Source organism: Yamadazyma tenuis, chromosome 6 (assembly GCF_029203305.1).
Source record: "Yamadazyma tenuis chromosome 6, complete sequence".
NCBI classification, from domain to species: Eukaryota; Fungi; Ascomycota; class Pichiomycetes; order Serinales; family Debaryomycetaceae; genus Yamadazyma; species Yamadazyma tenuis.
The window spans coordinates 590195-615448 of NC_089466.1; the positions used below are offsets into that span (position 1 = coordinate 590195).

Here is a 25254-nt window from a genome sequence, read left to right on the forward strand (position 1 = left end):
AATTTACGGGTTCTGTACTATCTTCTTTCAAACAGCATGCTTAGAGTCGGATTGCCTAGTATAAGGCCTACACGAGCATTGAAGACCTTGGGAATTAATATGGTTCGTGGCTTTTCCCTCATGAGACCCACTCCTTTGGCTCAAACCAAGCTTCAATCACTTCCCGTCAATCAAACCTCTTCTCCAATATTATCCTTAATCAAAGAGATTTCCCCTGCCTTGCAAAGCTCACCTTTTTCTTCATCCTTGGGTTTGGTACAAAGAAGATTCAAAACTAGAGGTAACACTTATCAACCTTCTACTTTGAAAAGGAAGAGAACATTTGGATTTTTAGCGAGGCTAAGAGTTAAAAATGGAAGGAAAATCTTACAAAGAAGAAGAGCCAAGGGGAGATGGTACTTGACTCACTAAACTTTTGGTATGCATGTAAATAATTTCCAGAGCACTGAAAGCTACGATATAGATGTTAAATAATTTCATAGATCATAATTGTATATAACTGATCAATGCAATGATGCTAAAGTATAGTTTATTTATGCTCTTCCCAAAAGACGGGAATATTCACTTTCAACTTGATGAATGACTTTTTGTAAGCTTACAATTCCCATTTCATGTGTGACATTTGGAAGTTTGTTTCTATGAAGCCCGAACCATTCTAATGGAGGGGTTGCATTTCCAAGTTCTTTTAATTGAGGTGCTTCAATGATAGGAGGTGCCAAAGGCAAATATAAGTATTTAGAACTCTTAGAAACTTTGTCAATTTTTTCATTCAATGCTTGGTCAATCCTTTCTGTAGAGGTTTCTGATGCTTTTGGATCCATCAATAGACCTAAGGCTAGTGTTTTTCTATTATCATCTTTATCAGTAAAGATATCTTTCTTGAAGTTTACCTCTTCAGTTCCAGTATTTTGTTGCAATGTTTTTCTGAACTGATTCCTCGATGCCAACGAATTGATGTGAATACTATACATCTCTCGAATAAAGTTGACTGATCCAAGATTCCACCGGATATCAACTGTTCCTCCAAACGTTGATTGATAGAAATACTCAATCAAATTGGTATTATACTTTTGGAATGTTTTCATTGAAATCTGGAATGATGGGAACAGGAAAATCAGTCCACCTCTTGCTTTACGGGCATACTTTGAAAAGTCTTCCACAGTAGCTTCTTGAATGAAATCTTCCAGAACAGCTGTATTGGTAGACAATGATACCTTCAAGTCATTGAACTGGATTTTAAGCTGATTGGCAATACCATGGTTGTATTCATTTTGCAGGAATTGAGCACTTGACTCATCTAATTTTATCACCAATACTTTGCTATCATCAAAGGATGTAGGGTACACATGTATGAGCAACGTTCCAGCCAAAACTTCAAACTCTGTTTCAAGTTTCTTGACGGTCTCGAGAATAGCGTTATTGTATGGTTTGTTGGACTTCTTAGCGGAATGAGACTTATTTTTGTTCGAGTCATGCAAGGTCTCCTTATACGAGATCTTATTATCCTGAGTCATTCTTAAGACTGCATTGTAGATATCTAAAACATTCGAAGCCGTGAAGGATGACATATAGATTTCACAAGCTTTGAATTGGGCTGCCACAAAAAGATGATCTTTGCTGATCATCAATTCACTCTTCTGGTTATAGAGATCAATTGAATAATCACTAATACTGATAACAACAAAGACGTGATAATCGAACGTACTCTTCACGGCTAATTGATCAACACCAGCTGAAACTAAAATCAATGGCACGTCTAGAACCTTACCTTCATCGAGTTTCCAAGTGACTTCGGAATGAAGATACAAATCATTGGCAATCAAATCGCCTCCCAACCTACCTTCCGAGGTTATTTCAAATGCATTAATACCCATCTTGAACTGTTGTGTCCAATCGGGTGTCTTCTGTGAAACTGCCCAAATCTCATTCAATTTAAACATCATTTCACCTAAAGATGGTCCACAATTAACTTTGACCAACACGTCAGATAAGACAAAAGTTATAAACCATGGTATTGCATTAGTAGTCGACACTTCCTTGAATCTCCATGCAATATTCTTGTTATCTGCTAACTCATTGGAGTTTGGTAGGAAATGCTCCACTTGTGGTTCTTCGTATTCACGCATGAGGTGTTTTGGCCACCAAATATCCTTGAACAAAGCAAGGTCTTGAAATTGTTTGACATTGACATACCCTTCGACATTGGAAATGCAACTAGCTGACTTGACACTAATTTCGTTGAGTAACTCAACAGAAGTAGTCAAAACAACAGAGTTGACATCAATTGACCCACTGACTTCTCTAGAATAAACATGCTGGACTGCAGCAGATATTTTATCTAACACTGCAATTGCATTAATCGAGGCATTGGATCCCGAGTTGACTTGGAAGTAGATGCCTCCAATGCCCACAATTGCTTCTACCTTTGCAGTCGGTTCACAACTTAATGAAATCTTTTGCTTATCCACTTTGATACCGAAGTGGATATCTGTTTCTTCAAGAATGGTACTAAAGCTAAAGTTCTTCTGACCAGCAGAGGTTTCCACTCGCTTATTTGGTACTTCCTTCTCGGAAGTACTAGCATGATTCTGATTCAGTAATCTCACCATTCTCTTGACCCCATATACAATGTCCATGATCACTGGTACACACGAAGCATAAATCTTGTTGTCAGAAGAAGATGTAAACAATTCACTTTTAATGCTGTGCTTCTTGGCTCCACTTTTGTAATGAGAATATGTGGTGGTACTTTTAACAGCTGGGAAATTTAAGATAAATGAACTTCCATCTCCAGACTCTCCAATCTTTTGAAGGGAAACTATCGAACCTGCAAAAGTTGCCTTACATTCAATGGATGAGAATGTAGATCTTAAAGAATTCATGTAGTCAACCTGTTGTTCCTCGTGAGATTTACTATCATCTTTCCATTTATCCATTATCTTAACACGTTTGTCAAAGAATGCTTGAACCTGAGAACCAGACTTGATAACGTACTCAAAAATGTGGAACGAGTTAGACAAATAATTGACGTCAAGTTCATCCCCGGTGATGTTCGATTTCATACGTTTCCCTTCGAGTTCATCTGTTACCACGTAGACAAACTGTACAAACGGTAAAAATGCTCTGTTAGAGTTAGTTTTCTCGGACTGTGTACTGAAAAAACCAGAAGAAGTTGATCCATGCGCAACAGCCAAGTAGGCTTCCATCAAGGATAATTTCCCAATGCCTTCGTCTGTTACAGCATAGAATCTTTCAGCACCAAGAATTAAACCAGGGTAATCATTTCTCGCATCTTCAAAAATCCATCCGATACAGAAATTGTACGATAAGATATGGAAGCCTGAAATGAAAGAGAGAAAACTCTCTTTGGTTTCATTAATAGCAGTCTTTTTATTTCTGGATTGTTTCAATTGCTTCTCTAGTTCCTTTTTTATTATGGCCAATTCATCAGCTAAGAACACTATTCTCTGAATTGCCCCAAAACTCAAACAAACTCTGCAATAGTGTGATACAACTTCTAAGATTTGACGATTGTTATGCTTCTTTTCGTTGATGAGCTTGATCAAAATGTTTACATCAATAATATTTGATAATCCCACTGGTATAATTCTATCGGCAATAGAAATACGGAATGATGGAACCAGTACACTCCCATAATATGATACAGTTCTCGAGATACCCACTTCTGGAGTAATAATATTGCTGAGTTTGATTTCAATATTTTCTGATTCCATAGAATACCTAGATCTATCAGCCAAGAAAGACATTCCCACATAATCAGTAGCAAACTTGACATCAATAGGAATTTCTCCCAAATTAAACTTGGATTCTGAAGTACGCAAGGGGGTCTTTGGCAGTGAACTGAAAAGCGAAGTCAGCTTGATTTTGTTGACCACAGATTCGTATTCTAATACCAGGTCCTGGAAATTATCGAGAATTTCGTTTATAGACCTGATCAATTTAGGACAGAATATTTTTGAGAAACCAAGTTGAGAGTCAACAGAAACGGCAGGTGTGCCATTTTGCTCACATATCTTTATGTTGTTCAACATTTGTGAATGTTCAAGTTCCAATATACTGTAAGAAGGAGTTTTCAAGTTAAAGTCGATCTTTTGTAGTAAGCTGCTTATATCAGCAGCACCATCAGACAAAATTAGTGAAATACTGTTATCATACACAGCTCCATGTAGCAGAATCGTCTTTAGCAAAGATATCATATATGAGAAATGGTTAACTTGAACATTCACAATAACATCCTTCTTGTTGAGCAATTCATGAAAATCGAATTCATGATCATCCTTTGAAGTCACTGTGGGATCAATTCTAGGCTTTAATAGCTCAAGGTACTTCATATCCATTTCAATAGCCATCTCTATAGTATGCGATAACTTGTCGTCAATAATTTTGCTATAGCTGTTTTCCACAAAGGCGTCAACAACTACCATTTCAGTCGAGGCATTACCACCGTAAGAAACAACACTGATTTCTTCTAATCCATGAGATATAAGCTGTTGACTGTCGTGCTTCATTTGGAAGAGAATCGAAGAAGCTTGTGCAGTGAAGGACATAAAGGAAGAATCCTCTTCAATTGCTTGGCAAGTTGCTGTTGCACTCAAGTTGAATGCTTGAAACTGGAAGCAAAGATAATCAAGTTGTAGTTGCTGATCAAAGTTATTGATGTTGAAAACCACAGATATTGCTGATTCTGTCTGGACATCTTGCTCACTAGCTTTTCTTTTTGGTTTAAATCGTTCAGCTTCTTCCATCAAAGACGGAATAACAGTCAATGTAGCAGGAGAAATAGCTCCCTTATAAGATCCTATATTAGCAAGAATATGGAAAGCCCTTACTCTAGCATCAAACTGGTGGGCTGTATCTTGAGGAAGCAACAAAAACATAGCATCCTTCTTTTGAGTGGTGAAGGAAAGATAGGCATTTTGAACCTCAATGTAGTCGGGTACCTTACTGTACTGATTTGAGAATTCTATGGCAATTCTGTGGAACGTCGTTTGAAATATTCCACTCTTTTGAATCACTGGAAGAAAGTTGAAGATCTTTTGGAAAAACGTTTCACGTTCTTGAAAATTCGATTCCCAACTTCTCCACTTCGAAAATACGTCCCAGGTTTCTTCATAAGCTGTTGATGGAATTTTCCAACCATTTTGTCTTAAAGCATTCTCTTGATCCGTCACCCACTGATCGTCCATACTCTGAAAAATATGACGTAGTCTCACCAATACCTTCCACGAGTCAAATACTCTAATATGCTCTTTCAATGATCTAAGTACGTAGGCAGGTTTGGTTAAAACTGTGGAGTCGTCATCAACCTTATACTTTTTGGAAGCAAGGCCCAAGGTATATACTAAAGCAGCTTGAGATTTCCCTTGAATTTCGCTGTTCTTTTGGAATGCATCGAGTGATGGCTGAAGTTCCCTCGAAAGGAAATCTATGTAGCGGATCAACCAGATCAACTGGGCATCCCCGAGATCTAAAGAAACATCTTCGACAATGAGAGAAGATATTTCTTCTTTCTTGTCATCCGCTTGCCAAAACTCAATGTCTTTAACACATAAACTGATGGAGTCATCAAAATCCTTAGGGCTAGTAATATTGACTATTATGTTTTTGAAACTGAAAGCTGTCGAAGTTTGTTTGGTCAGAAGATATTCCTCGCTGTGTAATTTTCTTCTTTCCTCCGTCATAGACAAAGCCATAGAAGGTTCAGTGACCAAGATATTAATTGCAGAAGAGTACTTCAATGCATCGGAAATTTCAACCTCATTCATGCCATGAAATTCCCCAAAGGAAATGTTTATAGAGGGAGCCACAAGTCTTTGGTTCTCGTTAGTCGAAACTTGAAGCATCAAAAGTTTAAGATCATCCACAACATGCTTTTCGAACAAATCCATCAAGTTATTCAAATCAGGATTATGCATGCTATCCTGAAAACTTGCGTAAACCTCGATCGCTTTGGGCGATATAAAACCAATGATATCATCAAATGTGTAAATAAGATTTTCATATTTGAAACTCTCATCCTTTTGGGAATCCGGTTGGAAATCTTCTTCCGCATAGTCGAGAGTAGGTGATATGAAGAGTCTATCTCCTCGTAATTCTTGTTCCAGCAAGGAAGAATTGGAGCTGGAATAAGACCCCAATGATTCCGTAGGATTATTGATATCATTGGTATACCTATTCAACGGAAGGGGAACATCAGGTAATGAAACAGGGTTGATAATAGAGCGATATGCTTCATAATAATTAGCATTTTTAGTCTCCTCAAACAACATTTGCAGAGCCCTGTGAAAAGGAGCATCATTAAACCTAATATGTTCCTGCTGTAATCTTCTATGCTCATTGTACTTGGGTTTTCTCAAAATATTATCGATAACAAGAGAGGTCCTGAACAAAGCACTAATATTTTTGGTTTCTTCATTGACAATTTTATGTTCAATCTCTTGGATGTTCACCGATAGCTTGGCCGAATACCTGGAATTGGCAATATCATTGAAAGTAAATACAACAGGCCTCAAATTCAACACAACAGCCTCTTTGCCACAAGATAATTTCACATTCAATTCAGGACATTGGAACGAAAAACACAACGCATCATAAATAGTTGGAAGTGTTGGGTGTAAAGCATTTTCTAAGTCTTTGAAGCTTGCCATAAAAGTTGAAAGAGTTTCTACCAAATAAAGCAAGAAACTTGGATCTGAATCAATACTAATGAGATTAGTTGCGACGACCCAGTTACAATAGTATGTGACTTCTTTCGGTGGAATACCAAACATCCTATGGCCATGGACAGAAAATTCATCAATAAGGATGTCAAAATTCTCTCTTACCTTGAATCTTTGCAAGTAACCTTTTATATCAGTTAGATTGTCATCCAGATTTACGTCCTTCGAGAGCTTCACAAACATACCATAAGTTGGACTAAAGTCGGCTTGCATATCCATGTAGAAGTTTGTGAATCTGATGTCAGCATCAAAATAATCAAAGGATAAGGCTATATGACTCTCTGTCCCATACATCTCATGTGGTAACACCAATAGGCCATTTCGTACTTGAAAAGAAAACAATACATCCACATTGTTATCCGTCTTCACCATTTTCCAATAATCAAACTGTTCAGTTAAGGTCGTATTTGAAGTAGTATGTATATCACTATCCATCAGGTGGTCATTGTTATATTCTTCAAAAGTTTTGAAGTGAAAACTATCGCCCAAGTAATTCTCTCTGATTATGAAGATGTACTTCATAAGTATACCGTAAAACTTCACCATAACGTCATCACCTTTACTCCGAATCACAATAGTGTTGTGAGTGTTGATTTCAACAGTGCTTAAATAAGAATATGAGCCGTCAATTGTGAAGTTATTTGCCCTTCCTATCAAAACAGAAGGCTTATTGAAGGAGTTCATAGTATGCCATGGGGGGACGTCCAAATTCAAGTCAAAATACGGAGCAAAGACTTTGAAACTAATGGAAGTGAGACGAGTGACTTGAGTAAGCAATGGAATCTCAAGAGCCAATTCAAGTTCCTTTCCTTGCACTGAAAGGTATTTATTACTATCAAAATCCAAAGGATTGTTGATAATGTTAGAATCATTGATGTTCAAGTAAAGCCTATAATTCTGAAGATTCCAGTTGAAAAGGTATGTAAAAGGCCTAAAATTTTCATAAGGCGCAGGAGCTCCTGAACCAAAGTCAGCAAACATATCCGAAATCAATAAAGTATGTTCCCGTAAAAAGAATATCCTAGCATTTGAACTGGAATTATCAAACACCCATTCACATGGACCATTCCATTCAAGAGGAAAGCTAAATTTGGCATCCAATGTGTGGACATCAGCCAAGTAGAGTATATCGTGATTGACAGAAGTACTAAGCTCTGGTTGAAGAAATACAGCAAACAAAGTATTGGGAAAACCTTCTTCTTCCAGACATAAAAATGAACTGAATGAAGATATGCTTGAATTTGCACCCATTTTCAATTCGAGCCATCCGAATGGCCTTATGGGTTTATTGATATTATTAGCCGTTCTTGCTGTTTTAAGAGCTTCTTTATCCTTACTGGGTTCTCTTGTCGGTATTCTGAAAATGATTTCATCTTCGGCGACCACGTTGACCTTGAATCCTTGGTATTGTCTCAACTGACCTGGTTGGGGTTTGGGAGAAGGAATAGTATCTCGAGATATTGGAGGAAAAAATGCTTGTTGGATAGGAACTCTTTGTTTATCTGCCCAAGGCCCATAGTGGATAGTTGCCATAGAAAACCTTATATCGGCTCCAAACTCTGGAAACGTATTTAACTCTTTGGCATCCACCTTCCCTGGAATATCGTAGTAGTAACTGAATTGTGTTGAGACAGAATCAAGTATCAAACTATATTTCCCATATTCTTCATTGCTGTTCATCAAATTATCGTACAAGTAGTTGAAGTCATCTAGTGATGCATTGAGGTATCGCCTCAATCCTATCCAGTTCTGGTAATCCACTTGTGGGGAAGCTTTTTCATGCAGAAAGCTGGCAAATATTGATGGTACCACATTGAGAGTTCTTTGGAGTTTCTTAAATTTTGAAACTGATGCGGCATGGGTGTTTCCATTTTGCTTGTTAGGCTGGTTTCCTTGGGACGATTCGTCATACAAGATATTGGCTTTCATTAATATTTGGAACTTCTCCATTTTAAAGAAGTAAAGGTGCTTGCAAATATCAAGCTTGCTATCAGTTCGTCTGATATCAGCAATCCCGTTTGCACTTTTGCAGGAATGAATAAGTAAAGAAGGTGTAGAATGATTCCCCAAAACTAAAACAGCACGTTTTATCGACACACTAATAGGAAAGACTGAAAGCAATCTCAGTAAGTGATGGTTGAGTTTATCCATATCCACCTCTGAGTGGTGAATTGTTGATTCATCAGACTTTGACGTAGAATCTCTCACCGAATTATTGCTTCTATTAGACCGCTGCCTCAAATCAGAAATATCTTTTTCGTGGTCATCCAACTTTTCAGGAGTAGAATCCATATTCGGGTCATCTTTGGTCAAAATCTTCATTATGTTATCGTATGCAAAAGTTCGGTTGTACATGAAAATCTCCAATCCTTCTAACAGAAGAAGAAACCGAGTGGAAAGTCTATCATTTTCCAGTTTAAGATCATCAGATCCCGTCAGGGAAGTCTCATCCTTCTCTTGTACCACATACTCTGCTAACCGGGTGCTACCCCAAAGCCAATATCTACAAGTAAGATTTACTCGTAGAACGGATACCGTTTGATTTTCTGTACCTATCGTTAAGTTCTTGATCATAAGTCTACCCCCAAGAGGGGAGAAACGGATAGATTCGATATTGATCATAATACCCAGAGTTCTCCAAAGTGCAAATCGCATCATAGTTGACAAGATAAACCCAAGGAACCTTCCAAAGTAAAACACAAAGGCTATACCAAGGATTAATACAAGGATCCAGTCCACCAAGTATATCCAAGAGGAGGCCAGATCCGTGGAGTGGCTTGCCACTTGAATAAACTGACTCTGTACCGCCATTTAGGATATATGATGTGTTCTGATCTCAATTTTTATGAGGCCTTTATGAAAATATGTAGAGTGGGTGTGAAAACTTAACTGTGTACTACTTTAATTGCGCGCAGTCATTTTGAACATAAACAAAGGGATCGTTTACACTAGTTCTTTTCACATCTTTCATCTCATCACAGCATCTGATACTATACATCAACAGTTTCACTCACCAAAGACATGTCTGGAAATACTCAGGTACCTGTAAATCTTAACCATTTCATTGACAAGGAAAATAGCACTAAAGACTATACAAACAAGTCCAAAACAAATGAAAATAGTTCAGCACATCTTCGTGGAAAACAGCCCATATCTCGGCCTCCTATGGCTGGAAGAGTGCCCTTGCGTGGAAAGGATGAGAATATGTCCATTCCATCCTTATCCAGATCACAGTCTTCAGTTGATAAACTAGACACAAACACGAATTCTTTATCCACAAACACATTTAAGAGAACTGCTCTTGCCAATAAGCCAAGGTTTTTGAAGTCTAGTTCTTCTTTGGGCTTCACTCACAATACATCTTCTCGCCACAAAGTAGCACCAGGAAGCCGGTCTTTGTTGAAGCTGAAAACTCACGTGGATCCAAATGCAAAGTTGACCTATAACAATAATACCATTTTCAATCCTGCTCTAGCCAACCGTGTACCAGAGTTGGAGCAGTACACCTTGGACACAGACTCATTGAAAAAGCGAATAATTAAGTCGAAGTCTCCTTCGAAAAACTTGTCTGACACCATCACAACCCAAACTGCTAAGTTGAGCTCGAGTAGCATTCCTCGAAGACAGATTAATGACGTCGACCCTGTTAAGAAAGGCCCTCTCATGACTGTCTCAAATAAACTTGATCAATATATCCAAGATCCTGAAAGAATAAAAGTCTTTGATGAGCTTGTAAATGATGAAAATAGCGTTGAGACAATCCCCCCCAAACCAATAGTGGCAGATCAACATGAAATTGAACTCGATGAAGAAGATTTGATGTTTTTCCGGACGGGAAAGACCAATCGAATTCAGGCACCTGTGAGCAAATTAAGGCTCGAGGAGATCAAACTCGAAGATACCACATTTGACATGGAAGATGTATCAAGAGAATCTAGTGATGATGAAGTAATTGGATTAAACGAACAGGAATTAAACGACTTATTGGACTTTTGAAATATACCGTCATGTAAGGTATATGATCATAATGTTACTAGATATATATATGTACTTAAAATATCATTCACCTATTTCATAACACATTCTTACTGTTGGGCACATTCGGGTTGAGCAGATCCTCCGCCATTATATGGGTAATCGTATTCATACTCATAGTTTCCATTGTACTCATGCTTGTCTTCTTGATCATTACTATAAGTAGGTAAGTTGTCGACATTTGTTAGTTCGAAGTCAGTGATCAACTCTATATTCTCTCGAGTTTTTGAAATTTCATCGATATCATCGGAATTTGAAAGGTCGTTAGGCAACACATTCTTCAATTTCAAAAGATCGTTTCTCTCCAAATACCAATTATCTTTAGGAAATTCAATATCAACCTTGATGTAAAGATCTCCTTTTGAGGCTCTTGAAAACCAGCTATCAGAGGACTTTATTGGCATTCCTTCACCTTTGATTTTAATGTAGTCTCCCGGTCTGATCACCTTTCCTTTAGGCGTGGTGACCTTAATAGCCCTTCCGTCAAGATGTTTAACTACTATCCTGGAAAATCCACACAATGCATCAACCAAGGGGATTTTCATGTCACAATACAAATCAATTTCTTTTCTCTCGAAAACTCGATGTTCTTTGCACAGTAGAGTCATTACCACATCTCCAGTCTCTTTTCCAGGATATTCATCACTTTCACCTTTTAAAGTAATTGATTCTCCGCCCATGCTGCCTTTTAGAATCTCAAATTCAAGAATCTTTACTTCCTCAATTAGCATGGTTCCCTTACACTTCTTACAGTAACTTTTGGTACTGAAGACCTTTCCTGATCCTTTACATGTAGTGCAGTCGACTGTTGTTTGTGTAACTAAACCAGGTCCCACTCTAGTAATTTTGGTAGCTTTACCCTTACCTTCACATTTGGCACACTGTTTAGCTACAGCATTCTTTTTAGCACCAGTACCTTTACAATGGGTGCAAATAATATTTCTGGTGGAGGTGATCTTGATGATTTTTCCTTTATACAAGTCTTCCAATGTTACATCAACATCAATTTCTGCGTTTGGAGTTTTGTTCGGTTTTCCTTGCTGGCCTTTTCTATTTCCGTTCATATTCATGCCATTGAAAAAGTTGGCGAAATCGTTTGCTCCAAACTCAGCTGATCCACCTTGACCGAAGAAATTGTCATATGGATTGCCATGAAACTCTTGTTCTCCGGGGAATGGATTGGAATCATCAGTGGTTCCATATATATCGTAATGATTTCTCTTCTCTTCATCGATCAATATCTCGTAGGCGTGCGATACCTCTTTAAACTTGATTTCTGCTTCTTCTCGTTCATGCTCGGTAACTTTATCAGGATGGTATTGCAAGGCTAGCCTTCTGTACGCTTTCTTTATGGCCAGACTATCGGCAGATGAGGTGACTCCAAGAATCTCATATAAATCACCACTCATCTGGTATGTTCTTGTCAGACAGATCTTGATGAGACGAAAATTTCGCGGACATCTGCCACTCAAATTATGTCTGGAGACCAGAACCTGCAAATAAAAACTGAACTTCAAGCAGTTGCCGCTACTGAAATGGCTTCAGACTTTAAGTTTAACTTCGATATACGTATTTGGATCTCTTCCTACTAAAAAACAGAGGACAATTAGCGTTTCAAAGGTCAAAAATAATAAGCGACACGAGCAGGGTTCGAACCTGCGCGGGCAGAGCCCAAAGGAACCTGCATCCTTCGCCTTAACCACTCGGCCATCGTATCGATAATCCAAATAAATATTAGAGATTCCGAATCAAGAAGACAATGTAACAATCCTTTACCTTCTATTCGATGTTTGTGAATTCATCCTTGGAATTGATATCAGAGACATACTCTAATCGTTCATGTGACCCTTAAATTGGGGTATGGAGGTTAAGGTTCTGACCGCCTGCTCAAGATCGCGTCACACTTTCATTTATATGGTCATTAAAAGTCCCATTAAATTTACACTTCTTACCTAATAATTGATACTGACATAATACCATACATATTCTATCCACTTTCATAGCATTTCTAGACCAAGCATTCTCTATTTGTAATTGAATTTGATAATTAACGTCAGTGATTTAGGCAAACAAAAAATCCGGGTAAGGCCCCCGCGAAAATCAGAAGGTCAAGGGTCAGAAAATCCTCCAGCAAATATCTCCAGCTGTTTATACTGTAACAAAACACAATAAAAAAATGGTATGCAATTTATCAATTGATAAAACGTTTATGGCTCAATATGTACTAACATTACTTGTAGTCTAGATCAGGGTATGTCTCACCGTGATGCAACAGCTGAAGCTCGTCGCACACTTTTCAACATAACTGTGTCCAAAACATGACACGGTTCCACTCACTCCGGTTTAGTGTTTGATAATGCATTGAAACTCATTGACTAACATACTTTTCTAGTGTCTCTGTAACTGATGAAGCTTTAAGTGCCTTCAATGATTTGAAGTTGGGAAAGAAATACAAATTCATTATTTTTGCCTTAAATGACAAGAAAACCGAGATTATTGTTGAGGAAACTTCTACTGACAAAGACTACGAAGTATTTTTGGAAAAATTACCAGAAAATGCTAGTAAATATGCCATCTATGATTTCGAATACGAAATTGGTGGTGGTGAAGGTAAGAGATCCAAGATTGTTTTCTACTCTTGGTCTCCAGATACTGCCTCTATCAAGGATAAGATGGTTTATGCATCTTCTAAAGATGCATTAAGAAGATCTTTGAACGGAGTGGCTGCCGACATTCAAGGTACCGACTTTTCGGAAGTTAGCTATGCTACCGTCTTGGAAAAAGTTAGCAGAGGTGCTGGCTCTCATTAAGAAGGATTCTATGGTTTTTAAAGTACATTGGTTCTCTTTTTTCTGTATATTTTACTTGAGCAAATATATATAAAACTATTTTCTTACCATTCACTTTCTCCGGTGGCTTTTTGAAACACATAGTCTCTTCCATTGATACTGGCAATTCCTTCTTTCAAGCTGCATTTCCATTTATTTTTGATTCTTTGAACTTTATCATAAAGACATAACATGATATGCCCATCTAGGTCATTATCTTCATCATCACTTCTGTCACTATCTAAGTCATCGTCGAGATCGCTGTTGATGTCGTCTGAGTCATTAAATTCGTCGCCGTACATCACACCCAATTCTCCATCCACCTGGTTCACCTTTTGTAATTGGCTAAGCACTTTCTTGGGGTTGTTTGTGTATATGGTCATTTCGAAGCTTTGCAGAGCTGATGCTCCATCGGTTTGCGTCACGTTCGGCAACATCAATCCGTTGCTATCGTCATACTCATCTTTGAAAGATTGGCTGTTTCCTATGTTGGGAATTTGAATGCCTATATCATCGTGATTATTTACGTTGGTATTATTCAAGTTCACCTCGTTACTGTAACTTAGTTGTTGGTCAGCACCTAATCCATAGTCATTGCTTATCAATAAGTCATCTTGAAGTTCTTGTTTTATGTCATGATTGCCGAGTGAAGGGGTTCTATTGGATTGTAATCCTTGTTGTCCAGCTGCCGCATGTGCTTCATCATCCCAAGTGAATCTGCTGACTTGCGATTGGGTTAATTTTTCTTGCCATATCTTTTTGAGTTCCTGGAGAGTGTTTTCATCCACTCCGCTATTTTCAAAGTCTTGCCTGGAGTCGTTTATCACTTCCTCGATTATTGCTTCATATAATTTACTAGCTTCTATGTTGGACATTCTGAAAGGAAAAACGATGAAAAGTTCGGTGATATTAGTTTCCTATAATAAGGAGTGTTTGTATAAGGCGTATATGAGGCTGTATTAAATACCGAATAAAACTGTACCGATTGTCCCAAGAGTTACGGTTCCTTTAACTGTGTCAGAGGAAAAAAATATTCATTTTTAAGAAGTGCGAACAAGACACCATAGGCGACTAGTTTGAAATGCTGATCGCAGCAGACACATTTGCCATATAATGGTACGTATATTTTAATCATTTATCTATTATAAAGCATGGGAGGTCTACTTTCTAAGGGTGTCCACCAATTCCTTGAAGTACGTTTTCTCGTCTTCAATATCTTTGACATAATCACATTGGGCTTTATACTGTAAACTCAATTCACTCAATTTCTTCTGCTTGTCTTGCAATTGTTCAAGCATCTCTGCCTGCTTCTTCTTGTGCTCAAGGCTCTGGCTCTTCAATTTATTGAATCTTTGGATAAGTTCTGCTACCATCTGCTCTTTAGAATTAGCCTTCTGTGTAAGACTCTTGATCGTGTAGGAGAGCTCGACGTTTTGGGATGTTAATTCAGAATTGGTTGTCAATAAGTTGTCAGATTCAATTCTTATCTCTTCAAGCTGATTCAAGATTTCCTTCGTTTCATTGTGCTTCATACCTAACTCCTTGAGAGCGATATTTATTCTTTCATTTTCGCTCTTCAAATTAGTTATGTCTTGCTTCAATTGATAGTTTTCAGTGGCCAACGCATTAGTGTCATTCTGGGCTCTAATACATCTATCAGACAATTCATGGATCTCGTCGCTCAAGCTTTGTCTCAAAGAGCTCAACTGATTTATTTCAAGTGCTGAGGCATCCGCATCCTTTGTGAGCTGTTTGACACTCGCTTGTAATTGGGCATTTTGTTCACTCAATTCAGAATTTTTAGAAGACAATTCTTCATGAATATAATTCTGATGTGTTCGTGTCTCCTGGAGTTCAATTACCTTCTCATTTAATTCAACGATATCATTCTCCAAATGCTTCTTTTTCTCGGATACTTCTTGGAGAAGTTGGTTTCTCTTATTTGATTGAGATTCAACTTGCTCTAATTGGATCTTAGCCTGTTGCAGCTCGCTTCTGAGATTGACGTTTTGTTCGTCCACCTCTTTAAACCTGTCAGATAATTCATTTAATTGGTTGTTCAACTTGTTATTCTCTTTGTTCAACTTATCATTCAAATTATCTGAGTGAGCAGAGTTTTCCTTCAACTCTGTATTTTGGTCTTCCAAGCTTTTGGTGATGGAAATCTGTTGTTCAAGGAGACCACTCTTATTGAACAATTGAGACTCTTTTATTTTCAACTCTTTTGCCGCCTTTGCAAGTTGGTAGTTCAACTTATCGATTCTCTCAGTTAAAACATTTATCTCTTCCTCTTTGTCTGTTAATGAGGTGTTCAACAGGTCAATTTCGTTCTGTTGAGTCTTGATAGTTTGTTCTAAGCTTCTGGTTTCTGACTTGTGTGATTCGTTCAAAGCACCAATTTCAGACCTATACTTTTTCAGCAAATCATCATACTCTTTGGATGAATACATTTGTGTGTTCATGAAGTTGGTGGTAGGCTCATCATAATTGATATCATTGTAACCTTGGAAACTAGGGAGTTCATCATTATCGGGATCCAAAATTGCTTTATTAGAAGATTGGGCCAAGGAATCTCTTTCACTTGGAAAAACCAAGTACTTCGTCATGCTGCTATCAACATGATTATTGTGCTCTTTCAAGGGAGTTCTGATTATGGGCCTGGGAACTGTGTCTCCCTTTTTAAGCGGTGATGTGAGGGTATGATTCTCTTTGTTGTCATTAGGGATTAGTGATTGGGTCATGACAGGACTCGAGTTCAACTTCTTATTCATATAGCCCAACATCAGAGGCGAGAATAAATGTGAAGACATGCGTGATAGGGTAGTGGGTTTTCACTGAAGAGTTTGTCAACAAAACTGGAAACAAAATGCTGGGGAAGAGTTGGTGGATTCTTCAATTATTGGAGCCAAAATGAAGCTGATGCGAAATATATCAGACTATGACCACCGTTGGACAAGAGAATAGGGTCTCGTGATATTGGTACTCAACAGTTAAAGAATACAAATACAAGCGAAAAACGAGGTAAACATACAAGCGTGTTTCGTGAAGTCGTGCAAGGGGAAAAGAAGCACTCAACATGATTTTGGAGATTATGAAAGGTCTGATGAGAAACAAGGGAATCATCCGGTATGACTGGAGTCTCCCTATAGTGTGGGACAGTTGCGTGGATGTAGAGCCAGAATGTGAGCTCTGCAATCCATTTCCATAAATTCGGAACTCTAGCCGTCTGCCATTTCTCACAAGTTTACAATTCAATAAAATTTGCAACTTTTAGAATTCTATGAAAACTACGCTTCATCCTAAAGGCCAATTATCTTTCAATGAAAAAAAGTCCGATCCCACTGTTCTTCTTTACTGCTCAGATGCTTTCTAAGTGTCGCTCGATTGGGTCTTACAAATGTTTCTGTATTAGATACCTATATCCGCCATGTGTTCGTCAGCGCAAGGCACAGATTTGTTGTTGAAATCACTTTCTCGTACATGTAAGGGCGGTAGACTCAGGCGTAAATATGGACCTAATTTTCATAACCCCGAACAATGTTGAAACGCGCAACCTAACCAAAGCGTGTTATCACAGGGTCCAAAAGGATCATACGAAGCACCTGATGCCTTAACTATACGATTGTCTTACACCAAGTAGAAGGAGAACGAATTCTTGTAGTAGGGCTTCCATGTGTAATAAAAACTGACTCTTCGTCCTCGAGGCGCTTATTTTCTTCGTTTTTCGTGGTTTACGCAAGCGTCTTCGCAATCCCATCGTTGCTTGAATTGAATAGTCGCGTTTTTGTGTTAGGTTCGCGATCAAAAATATTGACTTACTACCTGAGGTTTAGAAATAAAACCATAAAATATCACTGTCGTTCTTTTGTTATTTGTTACCTATAACTGTACTGGATCTCCAACTTCTTACACTCCCTTCATATACATCGTGGTGCTGAGCTTATAGGTTCAATTTTGTTTTTTAAAGCGCCCCATTTGTCTTCCTAGATCCTTTTTGAAGCTTCATAATAACATAAGAAATCAACACACTAAATATCAATTACTTTGGTGTCTATCTAACGACTTCAAGTGATAATGTCACCAAATCCAACCATAGGTGCATCCGAGGTGCCTCTCACCCCGAGAACTGCTGGTGCTCAACAACGAACATCCCCGAGTGGTGGACAGAATGGTAACTCAAACACGAATAACATCGGTTCTGGGTACCAAAGAAATTTAACACCTTCTTACAACTTCGGCTTTGGATTCCTGCCGTCATTCCAGTTTAATTCTCCCAGAAACTTGCTTAGTGGATTGTCTCCCCATAGGTTCTTCCAAGCTTCAAATAACTTGACCAAAGCAACCGTTGGTGCCAAAAGGGATGAGAAAAATGTCTTCAACACTAGTACACCATCAAGGACTTCTTCTAAGTTCTTGGATTCTTTGTCCTCCGCAAACAACACCAAGAATGATTCTGGTGAAGATTCGTCTACTAATTCCCATGATACTGAGGAGTCTGCCATTTGGTCCGTGAATGAAGCCGAAAGCCAAAATTTGACATCTTTGACTATTTCTTATGACCAAACCCCAATTAAGGTTGCAAACAAGGAGAACGAAAACACCCACCAACGGAATTTCAGTGGTGACTTCTTGACTCCAAATAAACTTTTCCTTCATAGACAAGATCATCTGGTTGCTACCAAGAAGAGAAGATTGTCGGTTGAAGCATCACCCAATACCTCAATTGCATCAAGACTCGAAACTATTGCCTCTCCTCCGAGAAGCTCTAAAATATTCAACAGACGTCGTTCTTCTTCGAATTCCAGCTTAAGCAGTAAGAATAGTGAAGATAAGGTCTGGAATGATGCATTAGATGACATTTTAATATCCTCATACATGAAGTTCAAGGCATTCAAGAAAAACACCACGTCTGAAAGCTATTTCGTGAAGAACGTTTCTCAGAATAAAGTTCTCTCGAGAATGTTGTTGAATAAGAGTGGTGTTTTGAGAACCCCCAAACAAATTGCATCTAGGTTATTCAAGATAACCAAAAGCACGAACGAGGCTCGTCCGGGGACTCATTATTTACTGTCGCAAAATGATCTATCTCATAGTCACAATATCTTGGATGAAAGTCCTTTATTAAATGACGGACTTGATGAGATAATCCGTACACCTTTGGAAGATTTAATTGAAAGTACTTCGAGTCATATAGATTCTGTCAGCAGTGCTGAGATCAATGCCCAGATTGATAAGGAATTGGACTTGATATTCTCTCCCAATGAGTTGCTGGCATCTCCAATGTTACTTTTAAAATCAAACCGAGTTGAAATTACCGACTTCCAAATCCTGTACAATTCAAATAGGGCATCAGGTACCCATCACTTCATCAAGAGCAACTCAGGCTGCAATAGAACTGTGGAGTTGTCGACCAACTCATTGTTAAACAGGTTGAAGGTCTCAGCTGATGAATCAGAGTTGTCTACAAAGTTATGTCCCAAGCTCGTTACCCAATACGAATCAAATGACCTATTGGTCTTCCAAGCTATGAACCACTTAAACCTCAATATGGTATCGAAGAACAAATTTGACACATTGGACTCTGTTGTATTGAATGCAAACCCCTTGGATTTGCACAATGGTTCTATTAGTTCTTTTATGAACTTATTGGTAAACGGAATAGAGCTGGATGAAAGTCCATTGAACTGGAGCTGTTATACTAGAATCTTTAGTGGTAGCAAATTATTGTTCACTTCCAATGATTCGATTGTGGGATATTCAAATGGAGGCAACAAATTTGAAGCAACTATACCCTTCTTGAAGCACTTCTGGACGGGATTTTTATCTTTATTGATTAATGGTAATGATGACAAGGATATTTTGAAGAAACTTTCAATTTTACAGATCATTCATAGTAACAGAGAGGACTCAAAAATTGAAATGTGTTTAATTCATAAGTTTGACAAGTTGAGTAGGTTAGGCAATTCTAGCTTCCAACTCTTGAAATACTCAGGCAAAAAGGAAGATCTCAATGATCTTGCAGAAGAGGACGAAATGTTCGAAGAAACTCAGGTTGATCATTACAGCCAATCTAATGATGAAACCAATAGTGCTGAAGATGATAATGAAACTGTATTGGTAGAGTCTTCTCCAGTAAAAGCACCGGAGTTCCACCATAGAGATTTGAAGATTGATATCATGGCTGCTAAGCATAGTATGGCAATGGGTCCTGCTTCTGCACCAATCTATAATCCCCGATTGGTACAGCAGATGAATAATGGGATTGTCAAACAAGAATCAATCAATATGTATCCTTTTACACAACACTCACAATCAACCAATGATATCCCCAAGTACATACCACAACCGGGGTACGGGTCTCAGATGAATGGAAATAACAAAGCACCTTTGCCATATTCTACATCAACTCCTGATGCCCTTTCACCTTACAGTAACTCATTTGATGGTAGTAGACCTATGTCTTTTGGAAGTATTCAAACCTCCAGTAATATGGCCACTTCAACTTCGTACAAAGGGTTCCCAATTGGCGATCAGTCCCACTTCCAAGCGCCACTCCCTCCATCTCTGGTTCCCGGTCACCAACAAATAGGTCAAGCTCAGTTGCGCCCTGAATCCCAAAGAGGGTCGGGTGCGTCTCAGGGAGAATCACAAAGCCATATGAACATGTCGTTCATGGCATCCGGTCGTCAGCAGTTGATGGTAAACGTCGGAAGTGGATATGTTCCCTTTGGTTCATTAAGTCAGGAACTACAAGAGAGATACATGGGAGTCCAAAAACAGTTTGAACTTCAACAGCAGCAGCAGATACAACAAGCACTTTTGCAACAAATACAGATGAATAACCTTGCTGGCACAAATCTTCAACCTCACCAAGGCATCGCCATGAATACTGGGAACATTCCTTTGTCAGCTCCAGCATCTCAAACATCCTTTGCTGACCCTGCGAGCAAGTCTTACAACACTGGGCAAAAGAAACATTCCAAGCCTATCAAATTTGGACCCATGTTGGAGTATGATCCCTCAAAGGACAATGCAGCAGCTGCAGCAGCAGCTGAAGCCGCATCTGCAGCTCTTGCGAAGGCCAAGGCTAGAGGGGAGTCACGTCCAGGGGTTAGTGTTCTCAATATTCCTCGAGACACCCCTGTTTACATATACAAGCCACCAAAAAGGAAAGGGCCTTCTTAGGGTCTCATTCCATATTTTTCTTCATTTAAACGACATTTAAATCTAATCAGATTGATCTAGACTTTGTAAATTATTTAGGGTCAATGAATGTTAGCTTATCTCGGTAAAACTAGTAGTTGAACTGCCGGGGACACAAGATAAAAAATGCAACCCATATATTTTGAATGACTTCGATATGGTCTTAACTATAGGAGAGTTTGTGGCTGCAAAAAAATTAGGGAAGTATAGGCTGCGAAAACGGTCATCAATGTTGCATTTGTTAAATGTTTCCTGAATGTAGATCTATAGTTTCCTAAATGTGGAAAGAATCGAAGGTTTTGTGTTCGGTACCTGCATTTTGTTTATTTGGCTGCGAAAAACTAACAATCGCTGCTTCTTAATTTTAGGAAATCCGTAAGTATATAAAGAGCTGTATCCCCCCTGTCTTTCAAAACTTCTCTTTTTTTTTGATCTCACCATATTAACAATGGATTACTCACTTACCTTCGCTTTTACTGACAGGAATGAAGACCTGTACGCTCCAGGGCAGTTTATTACTGACCCTATTACTGACTTTACTACTTCTGAGTTCGACCTGGATGAATTCTTAGCTATGATGGAAGAAATAACAGATCTCGAATTCCAGCATTCAGAAGTACCCAATACCGTACTCAACAGTTTCAGTTCCGTGGAATCTGAAGCCATGGAGCTTGACAATGAGCTCAGTCTTAGTTTGTTAGTTCCCCATTTGGTTAACCAGGAAGGGGAAAATGTGGCTACTTTTGGACAAACTTTAAGACAAGTCTTTAACAATCAAAGCGTGACTGCAAACTCTTACGGTCACGTTTCTGAAATTTACGCTAATGGTCATTTAGTTGAGCAAGATGTGCAGGTCGGATCATCTCAACAAAATGCTCAATTTGCAACTAATTCATTTAACCAGAGTGAGCCTGAGTCCTCATTTGATTCTGAAGAGGAACCAAGTGTTCTTTTTGGAGGTTCAAACAGTTCTAACAATACGTTACCTAGTTTGGACCCTGAATTAGTTACAGCCTACGAGTTGTATGAACCTTCAGGCTTTGAAAAGATTTCAATGAGATTGGCATCTGATGCAGACCTATTTGCGAATATTGATGAAGCCATCAAAGATTTCATGAGCTTGAAGCAGTCAGAAGAATCTTCAGAACAAAGAGTTATTCCTCAGACTCTTCAAGTGTCTACCAATCTTCAAGTCCCACACAACAGTCCGGTTGTGGAAGCCAGCACTACAAGTACGAATGTTATTCCTTCTATCACCAGGGAACAACCAAGTTTGAGGCGAAACTCGAAAGCTTCTTTATCAAACAGAGCTAGGATTCCTTCCGTTTTTGACTTCACCAAGCAAGAAGTCGTAGAACAGATTCTTTCTCATGTTGATGATAGGATGAACTATTATAAGAAGAAATCGGGTGCTTCCAAACCAGGAAGTTATAAGGGTGATTATGCGAAGATCGAAGATTCTCGATTCACCCCAGTCACTAATTTATATGAAACAAAAATCGCTCTTCCACATAACACATGCCATGTGTTGGGACATCCAAAACACTTAGGTATAGATGGGGGAAAGGCTACCGTGACTAGAACTCGGTATATTAGAGGCACTTCGTTTAATGGATTTTTTGACCATCCAGACCTTGAGTTGAAACGCTATGAGGGTAGTGGTGATTTGATCTACGAACCTGAATACTACCGGGTCCAGATGATCAATGTTTGTAGGAATGACGGGAGTCTGCACAGGGTTCCAATCAACCAAACACGTTCTGGTTTGTGTCCTTATTGTGAAGATATCAAATTCTATGAATTGAGAAATTCTTCTTATGGACAACATTTGGCATTTCATCACGGTATTGGAACCGATTCTTTTTTAACTCCAAACCCATTTGAAACCAAAGTTGAACCCAAAACTTGTGGTAAGGTTGTTGCCTGTCCTGTTTGTTTTCAAGCTATATCTGTTGAGAAATCTTCCACAACGGCTCTGGTTCAACCACTTTACACGTACTTGAGACACTTCAAAGATTTCCACAGGAAGGGGGTGAACCACAAAGTCAACAATAAAGTGTATTCGACTGTTCCTTCCTTCAAGGGGATGTATCTTGATGGTATCAGTCCTTGAATCTGTTCTCCATTATTTGAGAATTTTGGTGTGTTATATGAATTGTTTCATGTCAACCCAGAAAATAGTATAAACAAATAAAAACTATAAAACATATAAAATATACATAAAAACCAACGGATACAGTAGGTACATTTACCTTTTGACTCTCTGAATTTGTTTACCAAAAAAATGTTTTGTTGATGATGTTGCATTCTACAATCTTTTTCAACGCGTCTGAAAATTATAAACAACCACAAGTATGGGTGTAAGTGGTCTTCATCCACAACTAAAGGAGATCCTGATACCAGTTTCTTTAGAGAAGTATCGTGGTAAGACATTGGCGGTAGACACTTATAGTTGGTTGCATAAGTCCACTATCTCATGTGCCCAAGAATTATGCCTAAATCAACCAACCCAAAAATATGTCAGTTATATCATCAAAAAGATTAATATGCTCAGGCATTTTGGAGTGGAACCATACATGGTTTTTGATGGGGCGAGCTTGCCAACAAAAGCAGCGACCGCAAAGGAGAGAAAAGAGAGGCGAGAAGAAGCCCAAGCTAAAGCTGACGAATATATGAAAAAGGGAAACAAAAAATTGGCATGGAAGGAATTCATGAAAGCAGCAGCAGTCACTAGTCAGATGTCCAAGTCTGTAATGGTAGAGTTGGATAGAATGAATGTCAAGTACGTGGTGGCCCCTTATGAAGCCGATCCACAAATGGTATACTTGGAAAAGAAGGGATATGTTGATGGGATCATCTCTGAGGATTCGGACTTGTTGATTTTTGGATGTCGTACTTTGATCACCAAGCTTAATGATTTTGGTGAATGTATAGAGATATCTAAAAGTAACTTCTCAAAAGTCACCACTATAAGCGGATTGGATTCTTTCACACCTCAGCAATTGAGATTGGTTGCAATGCTTTCTGGGTGTGATTATACAAAAGGCGTTCCTGGCGTGGGATTGAAAACTGCCTTCAATTTGGTTAAGAAGTACAATCAAATTGATAGAGTGTTAATGGCTCTAAGAGCAGAGGGGAAGAAGCTTCCACCGGAAGGCTTTGAAGTCGAGCTTATAAAGGCGGATTTAGCATTTCAATACCAGAAAGTGTTCAATCCAAAAGATCAAACCTTAGAAACATTAAACGAGTATCCCGAGCCTTTTGACTTTGATATGGAGCTCGTCGAGCAGTGTTGTGGAGTTACTTTTGATGCTGAGATTCATGTGGGAATCTCTAAAGGCAAATTACATCCCAACACGCATGAAGTTTTAATTTCCAGGGAGCAAAATATCACATCGTTGAAGAGCAAATCATTCACTCTGGAACCGAAGATTAGTACTGTGGCAAGAACCAAATCTGTTGGATCTACGAGCCTGAGACGAATGGTGGCCCCTAGAGGCAGAATTGACAGCTTTTTCAGCGTACAGAAGAGCACCAAGATCACCACCACAGATACCACATCAGATCAACAAAAACTTCAAATCGAGGCTAAAGCCGAAGTACACACTGAACAAGTTTCCCCTGATCATAAGAGAGTCAGGACATTGTTAACTCCAAAAGAGAATCCACCAAAGTTGGTTGGTACATTTAGTAAATTTTTCAAGTCACCAGCAGGTGGAATCCCAACTCCTAGATCAACTTTTGATGCTGATATTACTGGGGATTCAGAAATCTCAGACGTTTCCTCGCCCTTCCGTTATACTAAGTCGACTTCAGATAAGGTCGATACCAATAATGTTTTAGGTAACTTGACAGACGATGATATCGATACTCAAACTCAAAGTGACCATAAAATGGAAGAAAACAGAGACGATTCTCAACCACCAGAATCTCCAAGCCTGAAAATATCAAAACAACCTGCAGTAGGAGACTTTGACTTAGACGATGATGAAGATGACATAGAGGAATCCCCAGTCAAGTCTTTATTACCTTCTGGAATTCATTTTAATAACAATAGAGACGAAATAAAGCAGCTTTTAAGAGACACTTTTCTGTTCAGGCCCGGTTCGAAGGAAAAGTTTCAAGTTCCAAAGGCCCTTCAGAAGCTTTCTGCTTTTGAAAATGCAAGTACTATTTCGATCGCGAGTGCCGAAAGCCTGCATTCGGATAGTTCATTTGACTTGAACTCTGAAGAGTTCCATGAAGTTCAAAAACACGCGGAAGTTTTCACCAACATCGATATGAACAAGTCCTTTGAATCCATAAGCTCCAAAAGAACCACCAAAAGTAAGTTAGAGATAAAGAACTCATCACTATCCAGGTTTGCATATAAATAAATACTGCATTGTCATGTATTCATCACAAATTATGTCTATAACATATTTATTCAACATTTCATTTTCTTATTT

General features: G+C 38.6%; 9 protein-coding genes across 9 annotated transcripts; 5 read left to right on the forward strand and 4 right to left on the reverse strand. All coding sequences in view use genetic code 12, as the record gives it.

The window, feature by feature from the left end:
- Positions 1 to 533: 533 nt before the first annotated feature.
- Positions 534 to 9551, reverse strand: CSF1 (Macrophage colony-stimulating factor 1 receptor; the record flags this gene model as incomplete). The annotated part of the gene is made up of 1 exon (XM_066158308.1): positions 534 to 9551. The coding sequence occupies one exon, from the start codon at positions 9549 to 9551 to the stop codon at positions 534 to 536; it is 9018 nt and encodes a 3005-aa protein (XP_066014405.1).
- Positions 9552 to 9761: 210 nt separating this feature from the next.
- PSN45_004497 (uncharacterized protein) lies at positions 9762 to 10736 on the forward strand (the record flags this gene model as incomplete). Its single annotated transcript, XM_006686961.2, has 1 exon — positions 9762 to 10736. One exon carries the CDS (start codon positions 9762 to 9764, stop codon positions 10734 to 10736), a length of 975 nt encoding a protein of 324 aa, XP_006687024.1.
- Positions 10737 to 10825: 89 nt separating this feature from the next.
- Positions 10826 to 12184, reverse strand: XDJ1 (DnaJ-like protein xdj1; the record flags this gene model as incomplete). Its single annotated transcript, XM_006686960.1, has 1 exon — positions 10826 to 12184. The coding sequence occupies one exon, from the start codon at positions 12182 to 12184 to the stop codon at positions 10826 to 10828; it is 1359 nt and encodes a 452-aa protein (XP_006687023.1).
- Positions 12185 to 12250: 66 nt separating this feature from the next.
- On the forward strand, positions 12251 to 13585 carry COF1 (cofilin; the record flags this gene model as incomplete). Its single annotated transcript, XM_066158309.1, has 2 exons — positions 12251 to 12327; positions 13168 to 13585. 2 exons carry the CDS (start codon positions 12251 to 12253, stop codon positions 13583 to 13585), a joined length of 495 nt encoding a protein of 164 aa, XP_066014406.1.
- An 83-nt stretch (positions 13586 to 13668) lies between these two features.
- Positions 13669 to 14478, reverse strand: TOA1 (transcription factor IIA subunit alpha; the record flags this gene model as incomplete). Its single annotated transcript, XM_006686957.2, has 1 exon — positions 13669 to 14478. The coding sequence occupies one exon, from the start codon at positions 14476 to 14478 to the stop codon at positions 13669 to 13671; it is 810 nt and encodes a 269-aa protein (XP_006687020.1).
- A 285-nt stretch (positions 14479 to 14763) lies between these two features.
- PSN45_004501 (uncharacterized protein) lies at positions 14764 to 16413 on the reverse strand (the record flags this gene model as incomplete). The annotated part of the gene is made up of 1 exon (XM_066158310.1): positions 14764 to 16413. The coding sequence occupies one exon, from the start codon at positions 16411 to 16413 to the stop codon at positions 14764 to 14766; it is 1650 nt and encodes a 549-aa protein (XP_066014407.1).
- Positions 16414 to 17677: 1264 nt separating this feature from the next.
- On the forward strand, positions 17678 to 20788 carry PSN45_004502 (uncharacterized protein; the record flags this gene model as incomplete). The annotated part of the gene is made up of 1 exon (XM_006686954.2): positions 17678 to 20788. The coding sequence occupies one exon, from the start codon at positions 17678 to 17680 to the stop codon at positions 20786 to 20788; it is 3111 nt and encodes a 1036-aa protein (XP_006687017.1).
- Positions 20789 to 21254: 466 nt separating this feature from the next.
- Positions 21255 to 22919, forward strand: PSN45_004503 (uncharacterized protein; the record flags this gene model as incomplete). Its single annotated transcript, XM_006686953.2, has 1 exon — positions 21255 to 22919. One exon carries the CDS (start codon positions 21255 to 21257, stop codon positions 22917 to 22919), a length of 1665 nt encoding a protein of 554 aa, XP_006687016.1.
- A 241-nt stretch (positions 22920 to 23160) lies between these two features.
- Positions 23161 to 25182, forward strand: EXO1 (Rad2 nuclease; the record flags this gene model as incomplete). The annotated part of the gene is made up of 1 exon (XM_006686951.2): positions 23161 to 25182. The coding sequence occupies one exon, from the start codon at positions 23161 to 23163 to the stop codon at positions 25180 to 25182; it is 2022 nt and encodes a 673-aa protein (XP_006687014.1).
- Between the last annotated feature and the right edge of the window lie 72 nt (positions 25183 to 25254).